The 15668-nt window shown below is 41.1% G+C and overlaps 1 protein-coding gene across 1 annotated transcript in view; it reads right to left on the bottom strand.

Moving 5' to 3' along the window:
* The window catches only part of LOC104503759 (protein kinase C epsilon type-like), a gene marked incomplete at its 3' end in the record, with an annotated part of 32022 nt that extends 17821 nt beyond the window's left edge, over positions 1–14201 (bottom strand). The window contains exon 1 of the mRNA XM_010147143.1: positions 14033–14201. Coding sequence (XP_010145445.1) covers positions 14033–14201 — 169 coding nt within the window. The remainder of the gene's footprint in view (positions 1–14032) is intronic.
* Between the last annotated feature and the right edge of the window lie 1467 nt (positions 14202–15668).

Below are 15668 nucleotides of genomic sequence, written 5' to 3'. Positions count from 1 at the left end.
AGCCCCTTTCTTCAACAAGGAATAAACACACAGGTTTTGCTTATTATATCTCGAATCTGTTTTCTTTAGGAAAGCTGACAGGAAATTTCTTGTTGAACAGAAGACTCAGATCCTTAGATAAAGCTATACTTTTAACGAAAACAAAGACGACGACTTTTACCAAACAAATGAAAAAATGCTCACAGAATGGGGTAGTTTCAGAAGAGATGGCAATCTTGACAAGTCATGTCTGTTCACATGAGCTATTTACTGAATGCATTGAAGAAAAAATTGCATTTTGAAGTATAACAAGCTCAAAAATGGTGGATGACTTCGTAGCAAGGGCTCAGGCTCAAATTTATTTGCCTTCAAACACACGCTTATCTTTAAATGCTTAAATTCTTGTCTAAAACAAAGATTCTACCTATATGTATTTAAAGACTTCCCTTGACATGCAAACAGACAGGAAAGACTGGGACTTGTGACAGGCAGCCATTTCTGATTCAGGGCTTGTTTTACTTTCCTTTCTTTCTTTAAAAAAAAAAGAAAATACACACACCAAGCTCAAACAACAAACAATAAAGCTATTCAAATTATTGGCACATGGTTCAAACCTTCTCTACGTTTAATATTTCTTTATTAGCATGAACATGTTCATTATCTCACTCAGAGCTGAAGGGACACCAGTAGCTCCCCATGTCCTTTCAAACTCAAATATTTTCACATTCGATCCACTTAACAAAGGAGAACATAAAGTCCAGGACTACTAAAGAGTCTCACAGACTCTTCACTGAAGGTCCAATTGCAATTTCAGCAGGCGGAGAAGTTGCATTGAGTTTTCAGAAATGTCCCAACCTTGCTGGCTGGCAATAATTTGGAGCAAGTGTTCAAAAGCAGGAGCGTGGAGCCTGGTACCTGAAGCGACCAGGTGAAGTACCACTGCTGCCCCAGCTGCTGCCCGCCCGCTCTGCTGCAGCAAAGCCTGGGCAAGGGGGAAGAACAGTCCCTATATTGGCTCAAGCAAAATTCTCCTGCAAATGACATGGAGAGTTGCCCTAAGAAAACCTTCAAGATAAGCCCTCCCAAGTTCCTGCTCTCCACCGGCACAGTGCCTGCAGAATTAGTGACAACTTACACAAGCTTAAGGTGTTCACAACATGGAATTACACATGGTCATCTTCAGATGATCATACAGCGTGTTTTAATAAATATAATATTTAATGCTCACATTTCTGGTTTATAGGATCTGTTGATTGGGCAACTGGTAGAGGATGGAGATATATATGTATATGTATATAGGGTGCTACATCCATTTTTTAGACCCCTGGGGGCTCACACAGATCACAGGGGTACTGACCTCATCTTGGAGGGTGCATGTAGCAATTCCTATAGATAAACAGCTGTCAGATCCACAAAGTAAGCAAATTAGAGACAGATTCCTCCTACTTCCTCTCAATTTCTTTACTGGTGGCATGTAACATTAATGATTATACAAAATATGGTATTTGTGAAATAAAGAACTACAATTTTCACATCACAACTTATTTGGCAAAAGACGTTACATTGCTAGAAATACGAAAGCGAAGTTATTGCTATATGACAAGTTTTCTGAAAAGTCAATTTCACATCTCAAGGTTTTTTAAAATAAAATTTCAACTTCCAAGCCTTTTTCCACAAGACAGGACTTAGAGCTTTTTCTGTTAGAAGGGACATCACAGACAACAGGACAAAAAAAACCCCAAAACCTCAAAGCAAACAACAAACCCAAAAGAAAACAAAAAAACTGAATGCTAACTAAGGTTATTTCACTTATCCGTGTAATCTTTCAGGAGGAACAAACAGCCTCTCTAAAAACAATGCCCTTATGTCAATAAATCTGCAATTGAAATCAGAGAGGTGGAAATGCATTCTACATATGGTAAATACTAAAGCTATTATTCAGGAGAAAGCTTACTCCATGGAATGTAATGGGTCTACTCATGTCATAACTAGTAATGCAAAATAGTAATTTGTAAAATGTAGAACAGTTTTTGTGCCATAACTTGACACAATCAACTTGCAGAAAAAAAGAATTCATTTAGTTGGTGGCAGTGACATTCAGTTCATGTTGATACTATGTTAGTTATGAGTTATATTAGCTTGGTGTTAGTATTGATAGTGTTAAGCCCTGACAGGCTAACAAGGTGCAGTATCTCTAATGAAATCAACTACTTAGTGAACTGTACTTACTACTATTAAATCAACTGCTTACTAAAGCTAAAAAAAGTACATGATCTTTTGAATGGAGAACCTACCTGTACATTATGTTATTATAAGATCATTTTAACTACAATCAGACCAAAAGCCATCCTTGGAACTAGATTCCCCTACCCTATTGCTGCAAGTCTGCAAACCTGTCCTGCAGTGTGATTGCAGCATGCTCTTCGGAGCATGCCCAGCCACTTGTGGTGGTGGATACTTCGGTGACACATGCTCATACTGACAGTCCTTTGGCTGGATTCAAGCAAAGAAGGAAAATGTGACAAAACATCATGGTCAAGCCTGCTGTGGGAGATGAACTTTCCAAGTGGTGAACACATGAATGTGTATTTTAACAGAGCTCTGGCTATGGAATTATCTGCAGGGTCAACACCTGAGCTGCTGGCCTTTGTCAGCTCCTGGAAAGGAAATGGTGTTGTGATGCTAAGAAGGAAAACAAGCATTGTGAACATTACAGGACAAAGCCCTTTTCCCAGAGGTAACTATTAAACCAGACAGATCCTGAATGACAGTATTCTTAAGCATGTGTTTGTGATAGATCAGAGAAGTACAGCAGTCTTTTTCTAATAGTGGCAAAAGCTACATAATATGCCACAAACAGAACCTTGTATGACTGGGGGATTTGGTCTTTCAGAAGAGTTGTTAGTTAAATATTTTTCACCCTCAGCTTTGCTCCTCTGCCACAGAATCAGAGAAGCGTAAGTGGCAGGAAGCTAGGAGATGTCCCAGCCCAGATTCCTGCAGCGGGGAAGGGTCTCACTTACTTCAGGCATCCTCACCTTCCATTTTTCTGATGGTTCTTGAAAATCTCCAGCAAGGGAAAGTCCACAACACACTTTGTTTCACTACAACAGCCCTAAGGAGAAGGACTTGGGGGTACTGGTGAATGAAAAGCTGGACATGAGCCGGCAGTGTGCGCTGGCAGCCCAGAAAGCCACCCATATCCTGGGCTGTATCCGGAGAAGTGTGGCCAGCAGGTCGAGGGAGGTGATTCTGCCCCTGTACTCTGCTCGGCTGAGACCCGACCTGGAGTGCTGCATCCAGCTGTGGAACCCACAACATCAGAAGGATATTGACCACTTGGAGCGAGTCCAAAGGAGGCCACGCAGATGCTCAGAGGGCTGGAGCACCTCGGCTATGGGGACAGGCTGAGAGAGTTGGGCTTGTTCCGCCTGGAGAAGAGCAGGTGCCAGGGAGACCTTACAGCACCTTCCAGTACCTGAAGGGGCTACAAGGAAGCTGGCGGGGACTTTTTACAAGGGTCTGTAGTGACAGGACAAGGGGTAACAGGTTTAAATTGAAAGTGGGGAGGGTTAGATTGGATATCAGGAAGAAGTTCTTCTCAGAGAGGGTGGTGAGGCACTGGACCAGGTTGACCAGAGAAGCTGTGGATGCCCCATCCCTGGAAGTGGTCAAGGCCAGGCTGGATGAGGCCTTGAGCACCCTGGTCTAGTGGAAGGGGGGCCCGCCCCTGGCAGGGGGGGTGGGACTCAGTGGTCTTTTAAGTCCCTTCCAACCCAAACCATTCTATGGTTCTGTGATTCTATGATACTTTGGCAGGCAGGCTGTTTTGCTAATAGCCAGCCTAAAGCCTTTTGCAGTTAAGTTATGCTGGATGGGTGAATAGCAACCTGAAAAAGCAAGTTTTTGCCAGCACAGAAACTACTGAAGTATATGTAGCAAGGCACCCATTATCCTGCAACCATGCAAAAGACGGGGGCTGGGGATGGCCAGAGACACAGCAAGGTGTCACAAAGAAGACAGTTGTAGAATTTTACATTCTTCTCCAGCCACAGCAAAACAGAAGCTGCTCTGAATTAAACAGGTCTCTGGATATCCCAGTCATGCGCTACCTGCAGAAAAGCTGTGATATTTGAAGAAAAAACAGGGCTGAAAACTACTTCCTGCCTTTAAGGTATGGCTTATTGATTCCATTTCCACATCCTCTTCCTGAGACAGACAACTTGTTTCCAACCAGGTTAGAAACGCACATAAAAAAGCTCACTTGTGCTGAAATGTCCACAGTAGATCTTACAACACCATGTAACCACATTAAGGACCCGTGGTGTATAACGTACACAGGGCAGAGAAGATGGCTTTCATAGCCATACAACGGTTACAACCCTTCCAAAGCTCAAGTTTGTGACATACGTTACACATTTTCAGGTTTCAGAGTGCTTCACAGGGAGAGTGGAATCTTCTTACCTACGAGGGGGAAAGACGCCGTTCTGAGGTGTCACCATTGCAGACGAGAAGTACGCAAACATCACCAAGTTTACTTTGGAGAAGTGATTCTTTTTGCTTTTTAAAATTGTTCTTAGTTTCTTTCTCAATAAAGTACTAACTACTAGCTTGTATCCTCCATGGGGCAGGAGGAGTCCACAGCAGAACTGCTTGTGATTCAGAAGAGCCTCACACAGCACCTCTGCAATAACTGAGAAAGCCAGAGATGATGGCAGAACAGCTCCTTTATCCCGAGCAAGAAGAATCCTTCCCATTAGTCTGAGTGATTTTGGTATATATTAAAAACCACCAAACCCTCAATGCTTAGCTCAAAAAATGCTCAGGAAGGCCAGTCTCAAGGGCAGGCAGAATGACAGTGATATATTAGTGTTTTATTTACAGACTTTTCTATACTTTCAGATAATGGCAATAATAGTTTTCACCAAATTAAAACACAGGCTGTAAAAAATTGGAAGTTATTCCCCCCAACAGTATTAAAGTAGTAGGACACAAAGTATATGTACCTTTGTGTAGATAAACCCACTGATGAGACTGCAATGGTTCTGATGAGCAGAAGATGATTTGACCTCAAGCAGTAGGACGTGTTATTAGAAATAATAAGTGAGACAATCTTCTTCCTAGCCACTGTTTGCCCAATAGTTTCAGGATGCCTTATACCTGTTTTCTCACTGTAACTACTGCAACTTTGTCTGCTTAGGCAAGTAATTTGTAATATTATTAAAACTTAAATAATTAAGTGTTGGGAAAGAAAACTTTCAACAGCAAAACAAGAAAGCAAACTAGTATTATTTCAAAATAACTTAAAAAGCTCTGTTTTCTCAAGTAAATCGATACTTAGGGTTGTCTATTGAAACAGTATTCAGCTACTGTTAAACTATTTCTTGTCCTTATGACATATTCTTGGCAATTTTTTGAGTGAAGAGAATGCACCACAGTATCTTGATATGTTAGAAAAGAGGACCGGGATGACACTGCTACCTGAACTCCTCTGTGCGAACTCTTCATCTAGCTAGGAAGCCAAATCTGGTAAACTTTGGACCAGCCTGCAGGAACACTGGGGATTGGGATACCACTGAAAAGTGCTCTGAGACAGCCCCACCACGGCACCCTGAGACCCTGGGTCTGCACCAAGGAAACCCTAAGAGCCACCTCATAGATGGCAGACGGGCAGCCCAACAGAAAGAACACACTTTCCAATATAATTGCAAGCATTTTCAATTATGCTTTGCCTTTTGTTTCACCACTTATATCTTTTATGAATAGGTTTTGCACACTAAAAATATGTTACACCTTTGCTCTGCACTGGAGCCTGCAGGGCACCCAACAAGCTAAAGAGTGGCTCCTCATTTGAACTGCACAGATTGGTTTTTCCTTTCTTGGATGGAGGGAGTAGGAGCCTGTAGGTTATCAACCTTTGGACTTTTCATCTCTCACAACTACTACTGAGCTGAATAAAACTAGTGAAAGATAGCAGTGTTCCACTTCACTTTAGAAAGGACTTTTGTCCAGGGCAGATGCCCCCAATAAATTAAATCTGCCACTACTTGTCCATTTTTGGGCCAATATACAACCCATAACACCCTTTCACCAGTGTTCCAACATGTCATTACTCTTTCTGGTTTCTATCTTTTTGTAAGGTCTGTATTGTATGATAATCCTGTCAACCTCTACAAACATCCTCATCTTGCACATTTCCTAATTGGGCAGTTCATGCAATCATTTGCAAGAGAAAAATCAGCAGCAAAAGAACTCACTCCCTCTTTCCATTGTCTTTCTTGCAAACGTGGGAGGAATTCTTCTTATTCTGATCACCCCCCTCCCCCCCGCTCCCGCACACAATGAAAGCTTAATTAAGAAAGTCTCTGACTCACAAGCAGTGCTATTAAAACAACTCTCCCACCTATGTATTTCAAGATTACATATATTATTACTAAATTCCATTCAGAGAACAGTAATAGATATATTATGTAAATCCTGAAGTACTGTGCTGGTTTTGGCTGGGGTAGAGTTAATTTTCTTCACAGAGGCTAGTACGGGGCTGTGCTTTGGGTTTGTGCTAGAAACAATGTTGGTAACACAGGGATGTTTTTGTTGTTGCTGAGCAGTGCTTACACAGAGCCAAGGCCTTTTCTGCCTCTTACACTGCCCCACCATTAAGGAGGCTGGGGGTGCACAATAAACTGGGAAGAGACACAGCTGGGACAGCTGACCCCAACTGACCAAAGGGATATTCCATACCATATGATGTTACACTGAGCTGGGGGAAGAAGGAAGGAGGGGACGTTCAGAGTGATGATGTTTGTCTTTCCAAATAACCGCTACGCATGATGGAGCCCTGCTTTCCTGGAGATGTCTGAACACCTGCCTACCCATGGGAAGTGGTGAATAAATTCCTTGTTTTGCTTTGCTTGTGTACGTGCCTTTTGCTTTACCCATTAAACTGCCTTTATCTCAACCCACGAGTTTTCTCACTTTTACCCTCCCGATTCTCTCCCCCATCCCACCAGGGCTGGGACTGGGGGGAGTGAGTGGCTGTGTGGTGCTTAAGTGTTAGTTCGGGTTAAAGCACAAATATGATTTATTATAAGTATACTACTTTAAAACCTCTATTTAACAAAGCATTTCTGGATATGTCTATGTGAAAGAGCAAATTCACTGTGCCATGGATTTAAATGGAAATCTTCTAGTATTTAAAGCACTACTTACCTACCCTATAAGATGTTAATGGTAAAAATGGAAACATGCTAAACAGTACGTTCTTTCTCCCTGACAGGTTTATGGGCCCAGTATCATGAGGTAATTGCAAATGCTAAGTTTGCATATTGTCAGTAGAGCCCCAATGGGTTATATAGTTTTTACTGGGAGGATTGTCATATGACAGGGATGGGAGTATAGCCACCCTCGTGACCCACCACTGGCAGAAGAAGTATTTCTCTGTGATAAAATTAAGTGAAAATTTAATGCTTCTTATTTTGTTTTAGATTTCAATATACAGGTTATTTTACTGTCCAAATTCTACATAACAAGAAAACCCCAGAGTAATAAGGTAAGACCAAAGGTTATTCATCCGTTACTCATCCTACATTTGTAGGACTTTGAGGCCTACCATGCTTTTGCTACCAGCTCCATCGTGTGCTCCAATTTGTAGTATTAGATTGCTACTTATAAACATATTGCTGATTTTTCCTTTTGCAGGTTGTCAAGCAAAATAACAGTAAAGGGATCTCTCTCTGAGCAAAGTTTAGCAGCATTTGAGGTTTTGCAGTGCTAGCTTAAATACATAATTACATGAGAACCCTAGCTTTTGTTAAACAAAGTAACACATATCTAGCCCTCAGGTTATGTAGAAAAACTTGAAAAAATATTATGTGAGTGCATCTGAAGACTGAAAAGCACAGAAATGTCCTAGCGGAGGACATAGTCCTGGCTTTATTATGGAAAATCTTAGTTGTCTCTGCACACTGCATACACAACTTCAAATAGTATGGGGTTTGTATGGCAAGGTTTTGGTAGCCAGGGGGCTATAGGGCTGGCTTCTCTGAGAAGTTGCCAGTAGCCTCCCTATATCTGACAGAGCCAATGCCAGCAGGTTCCAAGATGAACCCACCGCTGGATAAGGCTGAGCCTTGTCCATCAGGGCCAGTGATAGGGGAGGGAAAGACCCCACACTGGAGCAGGGGAAGACTGTGAGGAGGAAGGAGTGGCAGAGACAACATGTGATGGAGTGACCATAACCCTCATTCCCCAGTGCTGCTGAGGAGGAGAGGAGGTAGAGAAATCGTGAGTTAAGTTGAGCTCAGGAAGAAGGGAGGGTGGGGGGAGGGTGTTTAAGATTTGGTTTTATTTCTCATTACCCTACTCTGATTTGATTGGTAATTAATTTTCCGCCAAGTTTTGCCTGTGCTGGTAATTAGTGAATGATCTTTCCCTGTCCTTATCCCGACCCACAAGCCTTTCATTATATTTTATCTCGCCTGCCCAGCTTAGGAGGGCAGTGACAGAGCAGCTTTGGTGGGCACCTGGCCTCCAGCCAGGGTCAGCCCACTACAGCTGGTCAAACTTTGTGTCTTACTGTACAAGACGCACACATGGGCCTCTGTACAGGATAAGACCCTCTGTGTTTGAAACAAGTTAGAAGATCTTAATTGTTCCTAACTTTTGCTACCATCTTGATATTCTAAACCTCCTACCTCCAGTGTTCGCATATTTATTTAGTCCCAACTCTCCAACCTATGGTAAGACAGATGTATCAGTGTCTTGCACATTTTCTGAGATTCACTAAGCATGTGGCTCAAGCTTCCACATAAAATGGACACATAAAATGGAAAATGCGTCTGGCTTATGAAAAGATGCTTAACTGGATGCCTAATTTGTAACTGAGTCAGAATTTCAGAAAAGTTCTTAAGTATCAACTGCCTGAAGTAATCTAAAGGGACGCAAGCAATTTCTCCTGACCTATGGCAGATTAAGTCTCTAATAAAAAGTATACTCACAGAGGAAAAGAATTGGCAAACCGCCTCTGAAAAGGCAACAGATGTGTTGATTAAGATGCATTTTGGTGTTCATGGTTCTCTAAAATTGATGTAATATTCAAGAATGCTTAAGAACTTAAGCTGATGGAAGCAGCTGGCAAGTGGGAAGGGTGGGATGTTGGATGATGAGGTGCCTTACTCTGGGAATTGAGGGGGGAAAAAAAAAGACCAAAATGGAATCAGACAGTTCTAATCTTCTCACTTTGGTGAAAGAAACTCAGAGAAAAATAGGACATGAAAGAAAAGGGAGGGAGGAATGAAAGTGAACCTAGGGCTGATGAAAGAGAACACATCAGAGAATACTCCTTTTTCTCCCTGCAGGACAAACTGAGCAACGTGGCTCACTCACATCAGTCAATGGCCCAAGATCCAAGGCCAATCTGAGTTTAGGATTACTGTCAATTGATTAATTAGTTTCCTTTCTACCTATTTGCTGTAAAGAAAACTTAATTCTCCCTATTACAGAAAAGTCATACATAAGAACTAGCAGGCATGTATGTACAAAGAGTTGGCTACAGAAAAGCACTCAAGATCAGAGTTTTTTCCACAGGGATCTAGATACCTGTCTTGCAGTGCTCTAAGAGAATGAATATTCTCATGCCTAAGGAAAATAAGTTAGATTTGCTCAGGTTTTCCCAAAGATACTGAGCCAATCAAGTTCACTGAAACAACTAACGTAAAAAAAAAAAAAAAAAGATGCTGCTTTACACCCACTATAGTTTTCTTCAGATACGTGACAGTTAAAGCTAATTCAAAGTATGTTTATGCAGAAGAACGGGTACAGAAAGTCAGTTTAGCAAGTTAAGGCAGTTACGTATTGTATTCTATTACATTACTCCAAACTACTTGATTTTTTCTCCTTCAGCAAATCACCTTTTCTTACTTCCTAAGACTAAAAGCTGTTCAGTACTAACAAATCCCCACAGCACTCACTGAAAGTTGACTTTCAAATTATACGTGAAGACTCCATAGAAGAATTAATCAAAGTGTGTGGGAGTAAACCTTCTTCTTACATTTCTTAAAACTGTAAATCTTCCAAGAAAAATATTTGTGAAACTCTGGGCTGTGCATCTGTATACTGTAACTGAAAGAAAATGGAACTCAGAAAAAAAGAATACTGACATTTTTTCTTCTTTCTTCAGCACAACAATCAAATCAAATGCTACTTCAAGATCCAAACAATTTGCTCCCTATTTAGTCCAGAAACTAAATCAGACAGTAAAGGACAGACAAAACAACTCTTGGAATGATTGCTGATTTAATTTTTCCCTTCTTACTCCAGTGCTCCAACTGTTTTCCATTCAGCACTGACCCCATCTTCACACCACGCTACTTCTGGCGTCAGGTAAGTTCTCCTGTCACTGACAGCACAAAACTCATCCGGAAACCTGTGCACAGCACGAGCAGGATGAGGTCCAAGAAAAATCTGTGGAGAGCCAAGGGAATGACAAGGAGACTGCTTGCAGCACAAAGGACCACTATTCACACATCTTAAAGCTCTATATGCATAGTCACATGAGGATAAGATCTATCCTTGGTTACAGCCTTACAGTCACGCCAGAGAACAGACACACATATATAAATCAAGCCAAATTTGGCTCAGTTTACTTACAGTAGGGGAAGAAACCTTGACTGCCTATATCCAAACTAAGGATACAAAATGTAGCAATTGTACAATAGTACCCTCTAAAACTTCATTCCAATTATAGTTGTGTTTATTACCAGGTCAGGAGATAGGAGACACTTAAAAAAAGCTTTCCTTAAAAAATTCAAGTCACAGCCCATGATCTCAAACACTTTTTGTCCTCTTTGGTTTCCCAAGCACCTCTGCTCATCTTCAAACACTACATAATTCATTTTAACTCAGCCTTATCAGGTTGCTGAATAAAGGATGTGAAAGTCAGACGGCTGTAAGTTGAAAAAATATATTCAGTGCCTCCTTATTGCTGCTGTCACTGATTTAGCTGTTCCCATGGTAAACTTAAATACCACCACTGAAAGCTGCATCACCTATCAATTCACAAGTTGGGAAGTGTGGTGTATGGAGATTTGATTTAACAGATCCCAGAACTGTCTGGTTGAAGTATGTGGCAGTTCAAAGCTGAAAGATGGATTTCGGGGGGTTCTTTCCCCCCTCCTTTTTTTTTTTTTTTTAAACTTGTATAATCTCAAGAATAAGACATATGGCAACATTTCCAAGTTGGTTTCAAAGAGATTTTGATTTCCCACTTACTTTCTCTAAGTGTGAATTACCTAAGAAGGTGTCAGAAGTTCCTCGAAAAATCCATTTAACACTGGTTGTCTTTAGAAAAAGAACTTCTAGAGAGAAGCTTCCACTTTTTTTTTTTAATGATTTTGACAGCTCTATAGCTGAAGCCTCTGACTTGACTACCCATATGACACATCACAGCACACATGAATTAGTTTTTTTACAATCGTTTCAATTCAGAAAAAAATTACACTTCCTCGTTAATACTGAGACAAAAACACCCTAAGAAAGAGCTCATCCCCAGACTAGAAAGATATTTTAACAACAGAAATTGCATAGGTAAGTGCTAATGTCTCCTACAAAACCTCTTCCTTCAGTAAATACCTATTAAAAAATCAAATGTATTCTCATCTGTTGACATGATTTCTCTAAATGTCTTTCCTTTAATAAAACACTACCTTTGCCATTAGCAGACCAGTAGTCAAGTGAAAATATGTAATGCATTTTGAGAAATAAACATGGAAAAAGCCAATTTTTAAAACCTAATTTAGACTAAACAATCCCATGTTTGTAGTCTTCCCTTTTCATTATTCCCATCCAAAAAACAGCAAGCAAAATATTTTAATAACAATAGAAAAAAAAATACTTTTTAACAAGTAGAACAGAAATTCAAAGACTTGAGTACCCCGAAGATCTCTTAAAATAAAAGTAATTCTTCACTACTAGTGCTCGAGTTGTTATGAAGCTCCCAATAACACCACATCCAATACATGAAACCAAACCGTTCTTTTTGGTGTACTTGGAACACTTCTTGAATTTGAAAATCTAATACCACAAAATGAATCCAAACCAGTCAATTACAATTAGTGACTTTGTGATCCTGTATTTCTGGGACAACCATAACTAACTTACGTTAGAACGTACATATTTTATAAGATATAGTGTGAACTCAGGTCCATTAAACATGCCTTAAATCCTGTATTCAAACCCAGAGGTATTCAGAATAGCTGTCTATATCTGGGAAGACAGATCACCATGTCCACATTGCAGAATCAGTTTTCTTATACTCCTACATGCAAGAATATCACCTTAGTACACACAATACCCCTCGGTTCATGATGGGGAAAAAGGCATAGAAACAGGCCAAGAAATTTGATGTAGCTAAGTGATTTTCAGTCAGCCCACACAGAACATTAGGGGGAAGAAAGCATTCCTCTGAGCAAGCATTAGCACTATTATTAGCAGCATCTAAACTTATTTAATATAATTATTCCAGTATCTATTCCAGCAAGCAATACAAATTACACTTGCCCCTTAGACAGAAAGGCAGACACAAAATTATGAACACGATCCTCCCTCCGCATTCTATTTATCTTCACCAGAAGTAAGGAAAACAGGGTTGAAAGTATTCCTGGAAACTAAAGAGAAAACCAAATCTTAGTTTAAGAGAGGCCATTTTAGACATCGTGGTTATTGTGCCAGAGCTGTGTGTTCAGTGAAAATGGACTGTAGGTGATTTAGAAAGACGCAGAAAGCTGCATCGCAAATAAAAAGTAGCAAGATTTCAGTGTGACATTTGTCCACTGAATACAGAGAGATCAGGAAATCACCACTGCCCGCCATCAGCAAGGAAAGAGGTGTGTGGCCCTGCCTTGCACCAGGCGCACTTCTTGAATCACACTTCCCAGGACACGGAACCATCAAAATAAACTGACCTGGGCATTTCCAAGTTTCTAAACTAACGGGGCAATCATGGGATGTAAAAAGCACTTGGCTTCAGACCACTGAAAATCTGTAGTTTTATTTGTATCACATTTTGTGATACATACTGTATCACAAATTTTGTATCACACATGGTTCACCTGAAGAGAAGGCTCTGGGGCGACCTTACAGCACCTTCCAGTACCTGAAGGGGCTACAAGGAAGCTGGGGGGGACTTTTTACAAGGGCCTGTAGTGACAGGATAAGGGGTAATGGGTTTAAATTGGAAGCGGGGAGGTTTAGGTTAGTTATCGGGAAGAAGTTCTTCACGGAGAGGGTGGTGAGGCACTGGAACAGGTTGCCCAGAGAAGCTGTGGATGCCCCATCCCTGGAAGTGTTCAAGGCCCGGCTGGATGAGGCTTTGAGCAACCTGGTCTAGTGGAAGGGGTCCCTGCCCATGGCAGGGGGGGTGGAACTAGATGATCTTTAAGGTCCCTCCCAACCCAACCCATTCTATGATTTTCCCACATTCCCACAAACAGGTAACCTCATGCTGACATTTCAGAACAGCACCACTCCGGTCATACGTGCAACATGTGGGTGAAGCCCTACTAAAAGCTGCTGAAACACTACTGAAAAGCAGCCCTATTTAACATGGCGTTATACCACCACGCCCAAGACAGGAACTCCTTCAGCCTACTACTCATCTCTTTAAGGAGGGCTACCGCTGAAACAAAGTGTTTCCCCTTCAGACAGAAATTGGGTACATGCTAAAATCTAATGATGCTGGTGAGGGACCGACTCTGACAAACTTCCAGGAGTTTTGAATTCTATTGCTGTAAACTCACACAAGAAGAATCTGTCCCTGCATGTATAAAATAAAGACAGTAATGATTCTCAGAAGAGCAGTTGTTTAGAACAGGTTTTTAAGGTGTGTTACAGCTTACCCATAACAAAATTAAAGCAAAAATCTCTCAGCAAGTGTGAGACTTCTGAAAGAAATTAAAGTAGAAATTCTCCTCCAATGTCAAATGAAACATGTTACATTGAACTAGGCTAATAATGACTCACTTGCTGATCTTTTTAATTAGCTTATCTATTTACTTACATGCAATGCATTTGAGTCTTAACTCCTGAAAACGGGCATTTCTGCCACGATCAATTTTTTCTTCTAACAGTGTCAAACACCGATTCTCCCGTTCCCTCCACCCCTGGGTCTCAGAGGAACAACCATAGCTGGTTATGTGTACTCTGACATCTTTCAGGATTTCTGTCATCGACTATGCAGTGATCATAGAATCATAGAATCATAGAATGGTTAGGGTTGGAAGGGACCTTAAAGACCATCTAGTTCCAACCCCCTGCCATGGGCAGGGACACCTTCCACTAGACCAGGTTGCTCAAAGCCACATCCAGCCTGGCCTTGAAGACATCCAGGGATGGGGCATCCACAGCTTCTCCGGGCAACCTGTTCCAGTGCCTCACCCCCCTCTCTGTGAAGAATTTCTTCCTGATATCTAATCTAAACCTCCCCGCTTCCAATTTAAACCCATTACCCCTTGTCCTATCACTATATCATAGTGACTATGCCAGCTCAATCTTTGGGAATACAGTCCAGTAATGAAATGAATCTGTGATCAATAAAATTATGAAAAAGCTACATAAATAAAATAAAATGTTTTATACTAATGTTATTTTTAATTTCAGAATAACGTACAAGTAAGGCTGATAACATCAAAGCAATCAATTACTAAGGAAGAATAAGCTGATGATTTATCGTAATAAATCCACATGTAAAAGCCATTTGACTCATCCAGAAGTTATCCCATGCATATATTACTATTCATACACGAATCCATGAAAACTGTATTCAGAGTCTAGGCTTGCCCTCACATTCTACTTGCCTTCATAGCAGCCTAGCTTGGTTAGTACAACAGCACCAGTGAGTGTCTGGGACCATCAGCAGCAGTCACCAGATCTCTGAAACAGCATTTTTGTACTGCCCCATTCCAGAGGGCATTACCAAGAAGTGGAGACACTGAATGACATGCCTGAGCCCACCCAGAAAACCTGTGGCAGATGAGCTGTGTACAGTACCTATAGCATCTTCACCCCCGATTTTCCTCCCACCATTTTCACTGTTTTCACCAACCACAGGGTCATTCAGGCTGGAAGGCATCTCTGGAGGTCTCTGGTCCAACCCCTGCCGCAAGCAGCTCCAGCTAAAGCAGGCTGCTCTGGGCCTTGTCTAGTCAAAATCCAAGTATGTCCAAGGTTCACATCCATTATCCAACAATCAACCTCCAAGTAGCCTCTGTTGGATTACTTGATTTTAACTACACAGGCTATCAATGAAAAAGCCAGGACTATACCCCCAAAAATCCAAGGTTAGACCACTTGATGTAATGATCAAACTGCAATGTTTCCTCTCCAATTTAAACTAAAGGAATTAATTTACAGTCATGTGATCTGTAGTACAAGTGTCTATGTGCAAGATAGTATTTCTTAGGTAGTATCTTTTTTTCTTCACGGAAAGGTCCTTTAGAAAATTACAAATAAAAAAGCAGAAGCCAGAGCAAGACCAATACAGGTAGCAGGGAATACTACATAATCATTAAAGTGCCTACAACACAGAACGAGTTAATGTGGGAAACAGAAGAAAACTTACTACTGCTTAAAGCTAATACTGATAACCAAAATGTTTTGATATCACTTAACTTGAGGATGACCACTATGATCTTCTA

Source organism: Eurypyga helias, unplaced genomic scaffold, assembly GCF_000690775.1.
Source record: "Eurypyga helias isolate BGI_N326 unplaced genomic scaffold, ASM69077v1 scaffold9862, whole genome shotgun sequence".
Lineage (NCBI taxonomy): Eukaryota > Metazoa > Chordata > Aves > Eurypygiformes > Eurypygidae > Eurypyga > Eurypyga helias.
Note: the sequence above shows the minus strand (reverse complement) of the source record. Positions and strands in the feature narration are given on the sequence as shown.